Source organism: Scardinius erythrophthalmus (genome assembly GCF_964197995.2).
Source record: "Scardinius erythrophthalmus genome assembly, chromosome: 16".
In the NCBI taxonomy this organism is placed as follows: Eukaryota; Metazoa; Chordata; class Actinopteri; order Cypriniformes; family Leuciscidae; genus Scardinius; species Scardinius erythrophthalmus.
This window is the reverse complement of record NC_138236.1, coordinates 18841724-18861570: the sequence shown is the minus strand read 5'-3', so window position 1 is coordinate 18861570 and position 19847 is coordinate 18841724. Positions and strand designations below refer to the sequence as shown.

The 19847-nt window shown below is 38.1% G+C and overlaps 1 protein-coding gene across 1 annotated transcript in view; it reads left to right on the top strand.

Annotated features, from left to right (window-relative positions):
• Positions 1-18334, top strand: part of efna3b (ephrin-A3b) — a 57574-nt gene extending 39240 nt beyond the window's left edge. Inside the window, exons 2-5 of the mRNA XM_081388134.1 lie at positions 7896-8182; positions 8719-8784; positions 11787-11864; positions 14986-18334. Coding sequence (XP_081244260.1) covers positions 7896-8182; positions 8719-8784; positions 11787-11864; positions 14986-15107 — 553 coding nt within the window. The 3' untranslated portion in view covers positions 15108-18334. The remainder of the gene's footprint in view (positions 1-7895; positions 8183-8718; positions 8785-11786; positions 11865-14985) is intronic.
• Positions 18335-19847: the final 1513 nt, after the last annotated feature.

The following is a 19847-nucleotide window of genomic DNA, read 5'->3' as shown; positions in this document are numbered from 1 at the left end:
ATATCATTAGTGTCTATTTTTATGGGCTGCTATACGTAAGCTGTGTGCCATATTGGAAAAGTCAAATCCAGTCTGTGGCCACTCGAGAGCAAGCTGACTGTGCATCTACAACCTATTCACATGTATGAATATCTATATTTCCATAGCAGTACATTGATTTGTTAGTGTAAGTGATGAACAGCGCCATGTTAACCGTTCCAAGATGGTAGACACGTCGAAATGTCTTGAGCAGTTGAATGTGACATCTATGCGATCCCAAGAATTAGAACTAATCCCAAAGTTAAATGATACAAAACAATTGAGCAATCATACATTAAAAGCTTTGCTTTCCAGGTGCGTGATGGGAGATCAACTGCCCACAGCTAATATAATAACACTTATAATAACATACAAGAATAAACAGAGGCGTGCCCACACACACAAAGAAACAAGTCCCAACAGAAGTATACATTCTCCCTCTTCATTGCTCAGAGGGGAGCTGTGTTCTCTAAACTTACTTGAACTTGCAATAAAGAGAGCGAGGGGGTGAAGGAAAGATGCAGAGAAGAATGAGAGCGCTATATCCTCATTGTTGTTCAGAAGAAAGGGGGTAATAAACAGTAAAGTGATGACCAGCGAGTGTGTGTGTGTGTGAGAGTGAGAGAGAGGCCGGTTCACCAGTGTCTGTGTAGAGATGACTGTGAAGAAAAGCGAAAATGGCTAGACTGAACTGATATACTGAAATAGATTAAATATTGCGTGTATTGAAAATCATATCTGCCCCATCTGTTTAATAAACAGACTCTCCTGGGTTTACTTAAAACTCCACGTATCGACCAACGTCAGAAAGTGGCACTTTGTGAGAGTGAGAGTGAATTTATCTGTTGGATTAGTACAGTTCAGAAGGCTAAAACTCGCCATCAGTGCTGTGACAGTGAGCGACTGCATCGATAAAGAGTGAGAGAAGAGGAAGGGAGAACGGCAGAAAGGAGTGAGACGTAGAGAATGAGCCGCAGAGAGGAGTTAAAGTGAGAGCGAGAGCGAGAGATTGGTTGGTTTCTAATTGCCTGTGGCAAATGGGCTTTGAAACGAGGGGAAGTGAGTGGAGGTGTGTGTGATTTATGCTCACACACACACAGACACACACTCACTTGATGTGAGGGGAGCGGTGATGAGGTTGGCCTTGAGAGCAGGTAACAGCGGCTGAACTCTCCCCCAGACACATATCAATTCCTTAGCAGATTTAAAACCAAACACACACTCTTCCTCTCTCCCGGCTGAAACGCTGATTACGAGAAAGTTTGATTGATTAAAAACCTGCTCTGAACCCAGTGAATAGTAAACATCTGTTTGGCTGCAGAGAGTGGAATCATGTATTAATTTTATTGGGGTGGCATTTGGCACGTTTTCAGACGCAAGTGTGTGTGTGTGTGTGGGTGTGCCGGCGGCAGTGGCTCTATGATGCCTCTGAATTTAATAACCTTTCAATAATTTACCGCTGTAGAGGAGGAAAGAAAGGACAAGTGAAAATAAAAAGAGAGAGAGTAACAAAATGAGTAGGGATTGACCAAATAATTAGATGGGAAACACAAAATGGAGATTGAAAGAAACAGGGTGAAAGAAACATGGAGGACTAAATACTATCTTGCACCTGTTGTTGTTGTTGTTGTTGTTGTGTGTGTGTGTGTGTGTGTGTGTGTGTGTGTGTGTGTGTGTGTGTGTGTGTGTGTGTGTGTGTGTGTGTGTGTGTGTGTGTGTGTGTGTGTGTGTGTGTGTGTGTGTGTGTGTGTGTGTGTTTCTGTAGGAAATGGAATAAAGAACAATGAAACATTTTTAAATAATAATTTAAAACCTTTTTTAAAAATCCAGTAAAATTGCACTCAAAATCTATGCATGATTGTCAGTCTGTGCTGAAGTGGTGGAGATTTTTCAGTGAACCTTTCTGCAATTCACTTTGTTATCCCAGTAGTTAGCGACACATGGTGAAGATCATTGAATCATTTTCTCAAGTGATTTGTTCAAAGACCCCGATTCATTCAGGAGTCGCGGTATCATTAGGTGTGTTCGTTTTGAGGCGGCGCTGCGCAGACCAATCGGTGGATGACATCAAGTATTGTGAGAGCGATTAGAGAGCAGACGACTCCATATGCTTTCGAATCGCTCTCGTGGTATTCATACACAGATTGCTCTGAGCAGCGCCGCTTTAAGTCAAACACACCTAATACATATACATTCAGAAACACTGATTCATTCAGGAATGAAACAAGGGATTGAGTCATTGAATCATTTACTCAAGAGATTTGTTCAAAAACACTGATTCATTCAGGAACGTAACAAGTGAGTGAGCCTTTGGCTGCGTCCGAAAGCTTTACAATGCTGAATTCGAGCGATGCATTCCAAGGTAGGAAGGCATCAAGGCACGTCCGAATCCAATGTTAGCTTAACTTCCCGTCTCCTGAGAACGATTTTTGAAGGCAGCATAGATGTATCCTTCGTTGCCTTTGATATTTGCCTCTGAGTCACCGAATCATTTACTCAAACAATTGATACTAAAGAAAGTGAGTCATTGAATAATTTACTCAAGTAAATGAACACCTTTGACTTTGTTTGAAACTTTTCATTCCCTAGCAAAACTAGACAAGGTAACTGGCATTGCGTCTAAAATGCTACTTAATATGAAGATCTTGTTTATTTAACTGTTGCATAAAATGGCGCTGTTGGTCTGAATATCAGCACGGCTGTGATTACCTGCGGTCGAATTGCATGATATTCGGAACACCAGCACTCTTGTTAATGTGATAGCCCCTATAATAGATTGCTTAACTGACTCGATGCAGAGGTCTGGATGTTAACTAAACACATTTTTACTTTTAGTCCATAGTCATCAGTGGATCTGCAGGTGTCCTTTATAGAGCACAGCATGTGTGTTTGTGTGTTTGTGTATTAACACACCTCACATGTGTTTTGTCAACTGTTCGCAGGACAGATGCTCTCCTTTAATTAAACGGATTGAGGGGGTTAATTAGAAGAACAGAAAAGAACAATGAGGGAAGAGAAGAGAGCTGCTGTTTCTCCTGTGGTGCTGATTCAGCTCTGCCATCTCTCTCTCTCTCTCTCTCTCTCTTTCTCTCTCTCTCTCTCTCTCTCTCTCTCTCTCTCATTACAGATATGCTCTGTAGGCACAATCATTCTGCACATATGTAAGAGAAATGTGCATCTTACTCAAGTTCTACATGGACAGGACGGGGATTTTAATTAATATGTGTCCAAAAACACGAAATGGACCATAATAATGGGATGTCTTGGTGCACTTGCAACATTTGATTAATGAAGCGAACTAAAACGCTTATATAGGCAGTTGTTTATCAGATGGTATTATGGCTTTTCTTGGCTTTTGTTCTCTTGTAGAAGCGTTAGCCTCTGTCTTTCTCTCTCTCTCATTGTGACATTGATCCACTGAGTCCTGATCTTGCTCTGACCTGCTGCCTAGCTCAACATCTTGCATCATGGACCCACACAGCCTGTACACACACATACAATCACATAAACCTTGTGTGTATGTATCTTTCAAATGTTAGCTCAGTAGTTCCAATGATTTGCCCTTTAATACAGAGGGGTTACTACTTTGAGTTGAGAAGAAAATGTGTGCCAGCCTATTTTAAATACTCTAGGATCATTTTTTAACGATTTGAAATCTCCCACAGTGAGGGAACGTTTCTTCTTTTCATCGCCCCCTCGTGGACATAATAACAACTGCAGATTCCCTTCCATCAGTCTTCCACCTCCGACTTACTGTCATCATTCCCGCACTGCAAATAAGTTTGTAACGAAAAACAAACAAGTAAAACTGGCATTACATACATGCAATGGTCGAAGGTATAGGCCTAAGGGTATATTTTAATTGAACAATAGTATAAATCCTTTTGGAAAAATTCAGGACTGGGCAAGTTGACGTCTTTTAAATGTTAAACATTTAATCTGATTTTAAATTCATTACAATATTCATTGGCAAAAATAAGGGTTATGATCATTTATTTTACATTTACCTATTACGTTTATGCTATCTCATGAATTGTTTTGTTTAATAATTGTTTTACTGTTTGAATTTTGCTCAATAATACGTTTTTTAATGGCAGATTTCGTTGTGACAACTATAGCCTACTCAATAGACCTTTATTTTTTTACATAAATGAAAAGGAGGCTGTGAGGGATACAGTGCGTTCAATGGATTGTGCTGGTTTCTTCTAACAACATACCGATTGTTCAGCTGACGAACTGTCTTTTCCGGGGGAAAAGAAGACGACAACTTTACAAAACCGTTCTAAAAGGTGTGTGTTGTGAAAATGACATGGCCTTTATTGAGTGCCACAAAGAATGTAGCCTACGTCTATCTTTAACAGCCTCGTTTAGCCTACATCCGTGTTAAAAAACAAGTTCGGTATTTTACACTTAAAGCCCTGTTTACAGATCGTTTCTGATGAAATAGAACGGTTAAGATAAAAATTTGGACACATGCTGCTGTCCCGAGAATTTTAGGTTTATTTCGCTTGCAAGTGCGTATTTTCCGCTCACGAGCACCAGGGGGGTGCGAAATGACCACCATTCAACCCGAAATAAGTAATATAACCATTCCAATGACTCCGAAGCTGTTTAGTTAAGGTAAAAAAGTTACTTAGTTCACCTTTAATTTAATACACAGAAGAAGCAGAAGAAGAAGCGGCGGAGTAATACCGTACCTCACACAGCACATCCAATACAAGTCAATGGAGTTGGACAAAAACTACGATAAAACCTGTTGGAAAGCATCTTTTACAGCGATTATTGTGTGAGCATATCAGTGAACACCCCTGACCACTCGGTGAGTTTCACGTCTTTATAATCGAAAGTTTAATGCGTTTTATGAAAGATTGTTCCAGTGCCCATAGGCTGTCATTATGTAGGTGGGGGGGAAAGCGAAATAAACCTAAAATTCTCGGGACAGCATCATGTGTCCAAATTTTAATCTTAACCGTTCTATTTCATCAGAAACGATCTGTAAACAGGGCTTTAAGTGTAAAATACCAAACTTGTCCTTTAAATTTAATATGGCATCTGACATGCCCTACTATTGGTCAACAAATATTCAATGAAGTGTAGCTTACCTTTATTTGGCCATCAAAGGGATCGTTCATCCAAAAAATTTAATTTACTCATCCTCATGTTGTTCCAAACCTGTGTGAATTTATTTCTTCTGCTGAACACAAAAGAAGATACACAAAAATCCTCCGGATTTCCCTGTAGGGACTCGTGCAAACAGTGTAAGAAGAAGAGTCACATAACATCAATCTCTAATAATACCAAGATACAGTTTTGCTAGTACAATTAAGTAGCCTAAATGGTGGTTAATCATTTTATTGAAAAAAAGGCTAGCATATATTGTTGCAATAAAATCTTTACTCCAGTTTAGGTTTCCTTTCCGTTTTGCACATGGTGTTGAATGAATGAATGTGTGTGTAGGTTGTGACGTGATACTACAGACAAAAAGCAAACATTGCGCTTACACACCATCATTTGCATTTAAAAGTCAGAAGTGAGACGGAGGAATAGAATGAGAGGAGTGAGTGAGGATCAGAGACGAGTGTGAAGCGGGAGAGGCGTTAATGCAGCATGTTTGATCTTCATTCAATAATTGAATAATAATCTCCCAGGAGAAGTGACCTAGAACCGAGGAAAAGAAATTGATATTCATTTAAATACTGACACCTGCTGGTCAGATGTTATTATGGCAACCTCCCATCATTGAGAGAGCTGAGTTTCACTCCATCCTCTCGGCGTCTACTGGTGTGACATTGACAAACGAGTGCAGTGAAGAAGGTACCCCGCTTGTGTTTTGAATCCTGACACTTGCAGTGCAACTTTTCCAACCTGCGGTAAGACTGGCCTCGCGAGAGCTGCATTCACTCGTTGTTTATATACGGTAGGCCTACGTTGCGTTACGCGCGCTTTCATCAGACACAGTCTTGGAATGGTAAGACTCATTGTCAATACAGCTGCGCACTGGAGCGGTATAACAATATATTACTACAGGTCCCAACACAGCCATCACTCTCGTCTCTCCCTTCTTCATGCTCACCTTCACTCTATCTCTCAGGCCCGAGGGAGCTTCCCCCGAAATGCAAATGTCTGATACAAGCTTGCACTGATTCTGCCTGAACTTCAGCCGAAGAAAATGCATCCATCATCGTGTGAAAACTTATTTGTCCTCCTTTAACCTTGAAGAAAAAAGGAAAGATGTGTGTGTGTGTGTGTGTGTGTGTGTGTGTGTGTGTGTGTGTGTGTGTGTGTGATGATTTACAAAACACCTACCTGCGTTGCTATGATGTGTAATACTGTAAATGTAAATAATGTATAATTGTTTAAAAAAAAGTAAAAAAAAAAGTAAATGAGCTTCACTCAGATCACTGGATAATTTTAGAGGTCAATAGTAGAGGTCACATGAGGCTGAAAAGAACTGTTTTTTTTTTTTCTTTTTGCTTTTCATTTTGGAAGAATGTGAAATCAGCTGCGCCTGACCTCTTGCTCTTTTAAATCAGATGTGCTTGAATGATACTAAATTTGAGGGCATTCAATTGTTCTCACATTCAGCTTTGTTATTTATCATACAAACATGCCGAGAGATTTCATGATGATCATTTAGTGATTGTCGAACACGACTGAATGATTTCAAGGAGCAAATTTTCATTATGCAAAAATGCAGGTTATAAAGGTTTATTCTCATCATTTTAGTGCATGTTATCACTTCAAGAAAACCAATTAAAAAAAAACAGAAAGTGAAAATATTTACATATATACCAAATATAATGCTGAAAATAATGATGTATGAACCGTTTAATTATGGTCTGACAAATTTACAAAGAGGTTTGGAAATTTGAGTCTGGAAAAGAGGAATTTTGAAGTTGAAAATGTGTTGGAACCCTGTTAAAAGATTGGTGACTGGTCACAGCACCACACATACTGTAAACCCTAACGCTCAAAATAATTAATTGGTTTGAGTAGGACAAACTTAAATTAAACTAATTAGTTCAGTCAAATTAACTTTTATGAGTATTTAGCACTTTCTTTTTCTTTCAAGTTCACAGAACTGATATATTTTAAGTAAACTGAACTGTTTCATTGTTTTGAGTTTTATGAAATGATTTATTTTAATTTAAACAAACTTAAGTTTAACTGAAACGGCTGGGATGTCTATTTCCCAGCATGCTTTGCCGATGGCACTTGAATGGGAGAATAAATGCTAAAATTAAGTGTAATATAATGTTTTTTTTGTGCAAGATTAATGTTAAGTGGGAGATTGAGTATTGATTAATGTTTTTTTATGCTAATTTAGAATAATTTCTGTTAATGTTAGTTTTAGGATAGTTACCATCATGGTGACAAGTGGTGCATGCGGCTTGATTTGACAGCAAATAAAATCTTTATATTGTTGCACTCATGCAGCAAGTGCTGTATGACATACTATTGTTAGCATGATAACATAATAGTATGTTAGCAAACTAGCTTGTTAAAACTATAAGTTAATACTAATGAAAGTGTTCACATTGAGATTACATGAAGGTTTTAAGTTAAATGTATGAAATAGTGTACTCTGATTTTAATTGTTCTTAAGTTGAAATGTTTAAGTACAAACTTAAAATCTGCCAGTTCTGCTTACTTAAACTTTGAATTTCAAAACTTAAAAAAATTGAGGCAATCGATTGCCTTAAATTTTTTGAGTTCTGCTAACTTATTCGGGTTTACAGTCCTTTAGTCATTTATGTAAATATGCACTATTCTGTTTAGTTTTTTTGCGTAGCTTGGTGAATGTATGGGTAAATGGCAAATATGTCCAGCATTTTCTGAGCAATAACTGATTATAATGTGTGTTTCTGTGTCATCAGACTTCGTAAGGAGGGCTACACTGTGCAGGTGAATGTCAATGACTATCTGGATATCTACTGTCCTCACTACAACAGCAGCCAGAGAGGTGTCGCTGAGCAGTACGTGCTCTACATGGTCAGTTATCGTGGTTACCGTACGTGTGACCCGCAGCTGGGCTTCAAGCGCTGGGAGTGTAACCGCCCCCACGCCCCGCACGCACCAATCAAGTTCTCGGAAAAGTTTCAGCGCTACAGCGCCTTCTCGCTCGGCTATGAGTTCCACGTTGGGCACGAGTATTATTATATCTGTGAGTATAGTGTTTTGTAACACAACTATTTACATTACTGTATTATAGTAAATTATGCTTAAAAAAGGTTATTTGTTTGGAATTACAACATTATTTTAATAACAATTAAGTACATCATCACCCTCCCCAAATTGTCATTATTATGTGAATATTAATTTAAATTTGTTGCTCTGCTTTTAATAAATGTTGCTTTCGAATAATAAAATAAATCATTGTATTTAAATGTATTATATAACTATAAAGTTCATAAATCGGTTTATTTACATTACTGTATACAGTAAGTGCATAATAATCCACATTTACATACTACTATATTTACACACACAATGCTAACACTATACACTGTATCTGTAGGACCTTATGCTTGCGTTGTCATACAGGTTACCATTTACATCCAATAGTACAAGCTTCTTTTTAGATACTAGATAGTATTACTTATTTAAAGCTGTTCTGTGTTTAATATTGCAGACAATTTTACAGAATATTACAGTATTTCTGATGACTGACAGATGATTGACATTTTCTTGTTTTTTTAGCCACACCCACTCATCACCACGGGCGGAGCTGCCTGAGATTAAGAGTGTATGTCTGCTGCTCAACAGGTATCGACCTCTATCCATCCATCCATCCATCAACTCATCATTTCATCCATCCATCCAACCATTCTATTTTTCACTCAATTAATCCACCTGTCCACCCACCTCAGTCCAAATCCGTCTTTCTGAGGATTTAATCAATCTGTTTACACAGAAAGCACTCTCTCTCCCTCTCTTTCCCCAATGTTTCAATGTTGTTTTTTGGCACTACAGTGATTCCCAACCGGGGGTACGCTTACCTCAGGGTGTACTTGAAAAGATTTGGCTTTACTTCGTTAAACTTACTCTACCATTCAAAAGTCAGTAAATTTATTTTTTAAAGAAATTAATACTTTTATTGAGCAAGAATGCATGAAATCGATTAAAGTGACAGTAAAGAAATTTATACTGCCACAAAATATTTCTATTTCAATTAAATGCTGTTATTTTTAACAATCTTTTCATCAAAGAATCATGAAAAAATGTATCACTGTTTCTAAAAAAATATTAAGCGGCACAACTGTTTTCAATTGATAATAGTAAGGTCAAAGTAAGAAATGTTTCTTGAGCAGCAAATGAGCATATTTAACTGATTTCTGAAGGATCATGTGAAACTGAAGACTGGAGTAATGATGCTGAAAAATTCAGCTTTGCATTCACAGGAATACATTATAATTTAAAATATAATAAAAAAAAATAAAAAAAAGTGAATGCAGCCTTGGTCAGTATAAGAGACTTCTTTCGAAAACATTAACAGAATGTACCAACCCTAAATTTATGAAGTAGTGTATATAACAGAAATTATCACTTATTAAAAGATTCGAATAAAAAAATATATTATGGAGCCCTGCATGACATAAAATATAACAAATTAAGATTTTGTTTAATTGTTTTAGCTCAATCGTGGCCATGAATTAAGAATTTTTTTCCACACTTATTCATATAATCCCTTGTTTTAGTAAATCGTGGCCACGTTGTACTAATTCATTCCTCCGTTTTAATTTATATCGTGGCCATGATTTAACTAAAACGAGGGAACGAATTATTCATTTGTGGCTGCGACATACATATATATTTTTTTTTCTCTTGCATGTCATGTGTGGGTCTCTGTAAATTATAATTGCTTTTTATTTAAAATGTCTTGGCCAATATCAAGCTGAATGCAGTTAAAAACTAAGTGTATATAAGACAAAAACAAAGATTGGGAAACACTGCTATAAACCATTCTATTGCTCCACCTCTGTTATTTCTTCCCCCCCCCCCTCTCTCCCTCTTCTATCTTGTTTCCAGGTCCTGTCAGGATTCATGTTCTCTCAAAGTCAGTTTGCTGGCACTGAGTGTTATTTTAACCCCTCACCCTCTCTTTCTGTCAGTGCTCATGTTCATTAATAATATTCCAGCTCAGTGGATGTATGTGAGAGAGAGAGAGAGAGAGAGAGAGAGAGAGAGAGAGAGAGAGAGAGAGAGAAAGAGAGAGCATACTGTGTGCTGTCTTAACCTCTGCCCTCTATCTTGAAGTCTCTGAGTTCTTGTGTCAAGATGAATCTGTTAGTCTTGCTCAGTCAGGTCTGAACTCCAGTGCCTTGAGATCAAATAGCTGAAGCAGGGCTGATGTATTTATCAAGATGTGGAAAACTTCTAATGAGCTGATGAGTTGAGTCAGGTGTGTTAGATTAGAGAGATAACATGTGCAGTGATGGGGGGCATTTAAAGGCCCACGACGTGCCTTGAAACTCGCAGCATTATTCAATGGCATGTGTTGAACACGTCATTTTCACTTAAACAGGAAGACAGGGTGGGACATATCGAACAGCTCCTCCTTTTTTTTTTAAATAGCCAATAGCGTTTCGTTTATATCACAGCCTGGAGCCGTTGAGATAGCGAAAGCCGCAGTTTCCTCCTAATCTCTAACCGTTTCTCCTCCTAATCTCCCCCACACCGCTTTAAAATATAGAATTCTGTGCAGAATTCAAATGGGTCCGATATGTTTTCTGGTATGCACCGACTTGCATATATCATCACTCATAAGAAAATCTGATGAGAAGCTGAAGTGCAGAATGATGTCATCAAAATCATTGATGCATATTGGCGGAAATGAAAAACTGTAAGTTTTGAATGCTTATATCTTCTAAATGCAAACTGTGTCTTTGTTTTGGAGCAAACTAGCTTATAGATTACCTTAAGGCTAACATATGCTATGCTATAAGCCAAATAACTAAATTCATGAGGACTCTAAAACCAAGATTTGGATCCACTGAGCTAAAAAAGAAAGAAACAAAATGCAGTAGTTTTTCAATGCATTTTTAAAAGTTGGACTCAAACTTGATGCGCCGTCTTAAACACAACGCTTGTAATGGGACCCTTAAAGAAAAAAAAAAAATTCTTGCTAAATTAAAGCAATGCTAAATACCAAAGCTAAAACAATAATAATAAAATATTATTTCAGAATATTAATTGGATTTTTCACAGTACATTTGTTCTGAAGGCAAAACAATTTCTTAAAATATTATCTGACAATTTTTTTCTTTCTGTTAAGCAGAATGTATTTTTGTCTACCCACTAAGCATTTTACAATAAATACCTAAAATAAATATCAAAATAATATAGTTTCAAAGCAGATTAACAGAGAATAACCCAAACTATTCTTGAAAGAAATGTTTTGGGGGTTTCTTTTTTTCCTCAAAACTATTTGCAGATTATTATTATTATTATTATTTTACTGTTAAAATTAATGGCAGTCAAAAGAATAAAAATAGGAATTAATCATAATTTTTTGTAAAAGATTTTGTCCCCTAGTGCTCACTCCCTTGACTCTTGGTAATTGTTAGTTGTTAGACAAGTTGTCGACCTAGTAGACCATTGTTTCGTGATTTATAACGCATCCCTTTGATGTAAGTAGCCTCCATCCAGTGCTGTATGACCCGGAGGAGCTTACAAATAAATTCCCAAGGCCTTTGAGAGCATGCATAAGATCCTTCAGAGAGAGGGGAGAGTGTGTGTGTTCTGATTCTCCTTTCATGTCTTCCCAGCATCTGATTCAGATGATGAGCCCCAGCCCACAGAGCCAGACTACACTCTAAGACCTAACATCAAAATCGATGACCTCGGTGAGTTACGCGCACACCAGACGGACTACACTGACACTTATACATATGCATATAAATCACTGACTAAGTTGACATTTACACCCAAGGTTTCTACGCCCAGATCTGTGGCATCCACACGCCTCTTTCGTAATTACACAGCAAGCTCATAAATCACGCGTGTGCGTGTAAGAGCGGATTTATTGTTATAAATCAAATTGGGTGTGAAGTTAAGAAGCTAAATCCACTTCATGTCATTTGAATGTGTAATAAAAATGCATATGAGATCAACTCTAATTTGCTTTTCCTGCGCACACGGCGTATCCCAAACAAACACAGTAGCCTATATCTGCTAACACACATCTTATGGGCAATGACTGACACTAATGAAGCCACAAGCTAAAAGGCAAACCAAGCGTGAGCTGCCCGGCTATAGTTAGCTTGATTAGCGCCGAGGCTAGCGTTAGCGCTGATTAGCAGTGGCAGAACTAGCCCTCCAGTTCCCAGCCGTACAGTCACATCCTGCACTTCCTCACCACCGCGGTAACCTGACTCAAGGACAGCGACGACCGCACCATTTAAATGAGAGAAAATAAATTGATTTGACTTCAAGTGTTTTTAAGGAATAAAGAGGCATCGATCTGTTCGTGTTTTTTTTTCCGAGCGTGTGTTTTGAGACAGATGGATGTGTTTTGGGTCGTCTCTGGGTCAGAGCCACCCAACGATTTCCAATAACTGGAATCTGAGTACCGGCTCTCTCCCGCTTGCTCCGATCAGGGGTTCAGTTTTCAAACAGGCCAGAGAGGGGAAGAGAACAACCGCAAGAGGCCAGCCGGGTCTCGGGAAGCCACACGTTTCAGTACTGCTCCATACATCTGTGTCCAACAGACAAAAGAAACCCTGTCACTGCTGTCCTATTAGTATTGACCAGCTTCAAAAAACCCAATGGAAATTATACATTTCTAAAGTGCACTTCTACAAACAAATCAAAAGTTACTCACAAAACTGCCACATTAAACTCTAGAATGCTGCAAGTGCTTTTAAAATAAAAGAAAAAAATACATAAGCACTTACTAATTTAAATAAAATTGGATTCTGAAGTCGTTGGAAACATAAATTCTCATTTGCAGGATTCTAAATGTCAGTTGTGTAAATCTGCTGGAGCAGTTAGTCCCAATAATGGCAGCGTGTTTTACGGTACGAAAGGAATTCATGATATTAGTACAGAGCGACTCACACAGATGCAGGCAATCACAAATACAGATGCAAGAAACACGAAGGCAACTTTTATTTGGCCTTTGGGGAATAATACAGAACAAGAAGATGTGTGTGGCATTGTGCTCATACCATTCTCTTCTAACAATAAAACAAACCATTTCCTGCTTGTATTAAGGAATATTGGTTAATTCATCAGTTAATGCAATAGACATCCTACACTAACAATGAACAATACTTTTACAGCATTTAGTTATCTAATATAGTATTAGTTTGTATATATACACCACCTTTCAAAAGTTTGGTGTCTATGTACATTTTTATGAAATGTTTTTTTAAGTCTCTTATGCTCACCAAGGCTGCTTTTATTTGATCAAAAATACAATAAAAACGGTAATATTGTGAAATTATTACAATTTAAAATAGCTGTTGAAAAAAACATTTTAATTTTAAAATGCAATTTAATCATGTAATGCAAAGCTAATAAATATGCTGATTTGGTGGCCAAGAGACAGTTTTTGTTTTATTTATTAATTATTACAGTTGAAAACAGTTGTTCTGCTTAATATTTTTGTGGAAACATGATCATTTTTGACCGCATTTATGTGAAATATAATTTTTTGGTAACATTATAAAAATCTGTACTGTATCTTTTGATCAGTTTAATGTGTCTTTGCGGTCTTTGCTGAATGTGTCTATATTTTTAACATTTTGTTGTAGAAATCAACATTAGCTAATGTATTATAAACAAATGTGAATTAACAATGAACAACAGTTTATTTATTGACATTGACCCAGATTAACGAATGCTGTAAAATTGCTGTAAAATGTTTTTGGGTTTTTTATACCTGAATGCAAACTGAAACTTATGTTAACCATTTGAACCTTATTGTACAGTGTTCCTACAATATTATATCTGACGCAAAGTTCTTAGTGTTCCGTAATGTGAGATTCGACTTCCCGTTCAGGTCACTGATAGGACAAGCTCATCAAATATCTCTGTAATCCATTCTCCAAACGAAAAACAACTTCACAAAGTACAAATTGGTCATGTGATTGTATCTGGCCCGAGTTCTGGCACAGAGTGTTGAAATCCAGCAGGTAAACATGTTCCAGAACATCCCACACAGCTCTTCTCTCATGCCTGGCATCCAAGGACTCCTGTCAATCAAACATTGCCCTGCCATAGTGGTTATAATGCACTTTATTTGCACAGTGACTTGTGCACTTTTAATCTGACAGGTATTATTTAACAAAAGGAATATAAAAAGCAAAAAATTTAAACAAGAATGATAATAATATTAAGTCTCTTAGTTAAATACTGTTGTGATTCAATGTTAATTTAATGCTATCTGCGTAAAAAGGTGATAAAAGGAAAATTAGCACCCCCGATGTCTCTGGAAAAACTGTCACATCCTTTGTCTGAGTGGTGTAACATCATATTATTCTGTCAAAAACACAATCATGTGTGCGTGTCTGGAGATGTTTTTTTTCTTTTGGCAGCCAATTTGCGTCACACACTGTTCCTTTTCACCTGTAAGTGAAGACGTGTGTTTATAAACTTGTCTGTCTATCACAGAGTCCCTGAGCTGGAGGACACCCACTCGCAGGCGCAGACACCAACAAACCGGTTGTGTTAGATGTTCGTCTCCGGTGATGATGTTGCAAAATTCCATAGATTACTTGGGCACATTGGACATTCCTCTTGTAGCTGATAATAATAGTTAAATTTTAGTCTCTCTTGTGTTCACAATGAAGCTTGTCTACTCCACACAAACACAGACATCTTCAGAGCACACCTGGCTGAGTCAACACGTTTTATTTTTAACTCCTTCCCTTAGGCCTCAGATGGTTTTCTATACCTTTAGTGAGTCACGCAACAATGGTGTCTAGACGAGCTGGTAATTTTGATCTGTCTGTCTGTCTCTAGATGACTATGATAATCCCGAGGTCCCTAAATTGGAGAAGAGCATCAGCGGTAGCAGTCCATCCAGAGATCGCCTTCTCCTAACCGTGGCATCACTTTTCTTCATCGCCCTCTCTGTCTCCTAGCATCCACCTTTTATCCGTCACCACACCAACGAGGCCTTGGGGGGGAGAAAGGAAGGATCCAGGGCCGATAAAAACTGGGAAAGGAAATAAATGGAACACTTGATGCTGCAACAGTTTACGAAGTGTCAAGCACCAGCCCACAATTCAACAGTTGTTTTCATGTCTTAAAAAAGCGACATACTTTTCATGTCGTGCAGACGATACTAATACAGATTTGAACACCATAATGAGAACTATGCCATTTCGGTTTCAATAGTGCAGATTGTATGTGTGTGTGTGTTTATGTGTTTGTGTGGCGCCTTCGGTGCTTGGGGGCGGAGTGGATCTTTCCTTCACTCTGAAGGTTTGATGGCTCCATTATCTGTGAATTGGCAGGTTAAGAGTTTAAAAGTGTTGATGTGATCTGAAAATGAAACCGTCGAGGAGCTCAGGTTACTCTTCGCTCGAACCCGGCGAAATATCTGAACCACCGTTTAATCCAATTCCAAAAGTGTTTGTTTCTCTCTGTGTGTTTCTGTTGCCAGAGAGACGTGCAAACCGCTGGATGATCATGTAATTGCCGTCAGGGATGAGCAGCAATATTCATTTGATGAGTTTAAACAAGTCTATAATAGAAATCTCAAAGACTCGAAATCAGTTCATTTTTTACTTTTTTATTGACGAGGCGACAATTTATAAAGCGTTAAAAAAAATCCAATTACATCTGATTCTTATTTGAACGTAACATGGTCACACATGAAAGCATAGGCCGATATGGTTGTTCTGTGATGCAGAAAATTGAGAAAGAAGTGATTTCGCACGAGCGCCTGCACAAACGCATTAAACACAATGAGACAAACAGAAGCCAAATAGCTTTTTGTTGTTGTTTTCTTTCCTTCTTTCTTTTGATAAAAGGTGCTTTAAGTGTGTGTGTGTGTGTGTGTGTGTGTGTGTGTGTGTGTGTGTGTGTGTGTGTGTGTGTGACTGAGTGAATGGGTGAGTGTGTGTGAGAGAGTGAGTGAGACTGACTGAGTGAGTGAGTGAGTGAGTGAGTGAGTGAGTGAGTGAGACTGACTGAGTGAGTGAGTGAGTGAGTGTGACTGACTGAGTGAATGAGTGAGTGTGACTGAGTGAATGGGTGAGAGTGAGTGAGTGAGTGAGTGAGTGAGTGAGTGAGTGAGTGAGTGAGTGAGTGAGTGAGTGAGTGTGTGTGACTGACTGACTGACTGACTGAGTGTATGGGTGACTGTGAGTGAGCGAGTGAGTGAGTGAGTGTGAGTGACTGAGTGAATGGGTGAGTGTGTGTGAGAGAGCGAGCGAGTGTGAGTGAGTGAGTGAGTGGGTGGGTGTGACTGACTGATTGTGAGCGAATGGGTGAGTGAGAGTATGTGTGAGTGAGAGAGATAGAGCATATGTGTGTGAGTGCATTAGCTCAGTGATGCTGGAATAATCTCCTCTAGACTTTATGGACTTGGACCGGAGATGGACACCTACACAGACACTGTACATAAAACACATGCATTTATTTATGTGTGGATATTGTGGACGATCTCCGCACTGATACCCGTTGGATTCGGAAGAACTCCAAACCATCTTCAGCAGGATTGTTCCAGTTCGAACCGGTTGTCACTGCTTGCTACTTGACTACTTTCGGTGGTGATCAGCAAGACCAAATGAAAATTGAGGGGTCTGGTGGTTATAATCCGTTTCTACGGCAACAGTTATTCAGCTATACACACACCTAAAGGCACTAGAGTCCAGCAGGAAATCAGAACAACACACATGAAAAGAAATAACAGCAATTACTGGCAACATTTCTGGTGACACTTGCCAAGAGTAATACAAACACACAAATGCTACTAGGTGGGTAGTTATTGCATTCTTACGTGCTTTTCAAGGGATAAACGGCAGTGTATGCATCAATCATTTTACAACAAGGTTCAAAATTAAGGTTCTAACTCTTTTTACATAGACTAGGACCTTATCACGATGGTAACGACATCATATCATGGCTCATGATAATAGCAACCAGCGCTGCTTCTCGCTCTAGAGACATGCAAATACTGCTTAAAGCAATGGCATGTGGTTTAGGAGAAATGATGTGTGGTAGAGGTTTTCTAACTTAGATTCATAATGGGCACCTTCTCTCACACCTACAGGCTGTCTTTAAACAATTGATAAAGCCGTTTATTGTATCATTCTGCTATAATAATAATTTCAGTTTATGTGGAACATTACGTCTACTTTATATTCCATTACTATGGCTGCTGTGATTTCACCGATTTAGAGCAACTTCAGAACAAACTGAACACTAATTTGAATGCTCGGAATGATAATTTACAGACTTGAATCTACATTTAATTTGTTTCATGTTGTCTTTCAAAGTCGTTGGGTTGAGGATAAGTAGTTTTTTCTGTATTTGGGTTCCGGGGGTTCGTTTTTTGTTTTCAGATGGAAAAATGTAATATTTCAGAAGAGTGGATCAGGCAAAGTATCACTCTTCAAATGTTGCACTTACAAAAACTTGGACACGAGAATTGTGTGTGCGTGTGTGTGTGTGTTAGACTGCAATTGTTAGAACTTGATGTTTGTTTTAAAATTAGCCTATAAATGGCCTTTCTCTGTGTGTGTGTGTGTGTGTGTGTGTGTGTGTGTGTGTGTGTGTGTGTGTGTGTGTGTGTGTGTGTGTGTGTGTGTGTGTGTGTGTGTGTGTGTGTGTGTGTGTGTGTGTGTGTGTGTGTGTGTGTGAGCGTGAAAGAATGAGAGATCAAAAGGTAATAAAGCTAGAGGACAGTGTGAATGCATGTGTTTATGCAAGTTGTTTTCCATTGTTTATTATAGGCATTTTCTGTGTGAGTGGGTGCGAGTCAAAGAAACTGTATTGTTTTGGAGGAAACAACAAAAGCATTTATTAGTGTTGGAAACTACCAATTACAATCATGTTTACCTTCAACTGGAATGAATTTAAATAACTTGAAAAAAGAAACTGTAAACTGAACAAACCATAACAAAGCTTATAATAATAATAATCATGCTAAAAAAAAAAAAAAACAAGCCTTTTATTCATATTTGTTACACAACAACACAGTTTATGAACTCGTCTTTTTGGGGTATTGAAATGTCCTTCTGAATTTGATCACTGTCAGATGAAAGCAAATAAGGACTAAATCTAATAAGAGTAGCCTACACAAACATTATCTCCCCCTCACTCTGATTCCCCATCTGAAAAATAAAATGTAGTTTCAGGTTTCCCACTGCTGTCATCAAAAACAAGCCATACTTTTCCAATCTTGTAATCTCTTGTATTTTGTTCACTCTATCGACTCTACTGAATCTATTATCATAGTGTTGGTTATCTCTGCGCAGTGTGCGATGAAAGGATTACTATCAGAGGCCGACCTGATGCTGGGACCCTCTTATCACTTCTTTATGAATATATTTCTACATATCAATCCACATTGTGGGGCTTGGCATGTCACTTTTTAAAAATAAGACCCATCCAAGCAATTTTTACATCCTGTGCAATCTTTCTTGGGCCTACTTACACAGATAATAATAGTCTGTGTGCAAGATTAGCCTACTATACCAGTTTATTTAAAGTGATGTGCAAATTTGGCTTTTCTTTTTAAAAACAATACAATAAAAATAAAATAATTCCAATTAATCTCATAAATTCCAACCAGCCTTTTGAAAGCAGAATGAACATTTAAACAGTATCAATCAATTCAATAGGCTCAATTGAAGTGTTTTTGTATTTATTTTATTTTTTTTCGAGTTATTTAGTTGAGTTATAGTAATTTGCTTTATTTCTAACATTAATTTAGACTGCACTAAAAAATAAATTTTATAAAATTCTACAATATAAAATAATAAATGCAGTGTAACGTCTCACCAATCAACTTTATCGGCCCTGTGTGGACGCTAATTCGATCTTGGTGCGGACGAGCCTTAACTCTAATAATAGTTAGGCTACAGAATACATATGTTGCTGAATTGAATTACAATAATTAGATTTCTCTCATCTTAATATAGTAGCGCTTGATTCAGCGCGACGTGTTGAGGCAAAAACTTGTAGAGCCTATGATGACTGACGTTCCGTTAATGACTCTCTGTGGCTTGGCGCGTGAGTAAACGTCTGAACAGGCTGTAACAATAACGGCGATTGATCCACCAGACACCCGGCCTCTGCTTTCTGCTACCGGCCACACCGAGCAGACGCTGACTTCATCTGCTGTGGGAACAGGACAAAGACGCATCGTTAAATCAAATGATGGAACTAATGAGTAAAATTCCCCATGTTACTAAGTAGACCTGTACAATGGTGTAGACAGACCCAACAACTGAACATCTGTAGGCCACTGTGAAGTGATTAGGGCCTATTAGTAGGCTACAATTAGGAAAACCTCAGTAACAAAAAAGTTAAAACAAATAAATAACTGCAAAGTTTAGTAAAGGGAGTCTATCAGCATTTCCCTGGTGGTTAAATTCACCATGAATTCAAAATTGACGATTTTTTCTTTATTTTTTATGAAATATTGCAGTAGCCTACTTATTATAGGCTAAATGATTTATCCATGCACATCAGCATTTTTACTATATACATTTTTTAAATTAATGTGCCCTCGTTGATCGGCGCAAGATATGTGTCACTCACTCATGATATCACAGGCAGCAAACCACAACAACGATCCAATCAATTCCCGATGGAGAAAATCAAGTCCCTCCCCACATTTTTTTTCTTGTTCGAGAAGCCGTTTCACG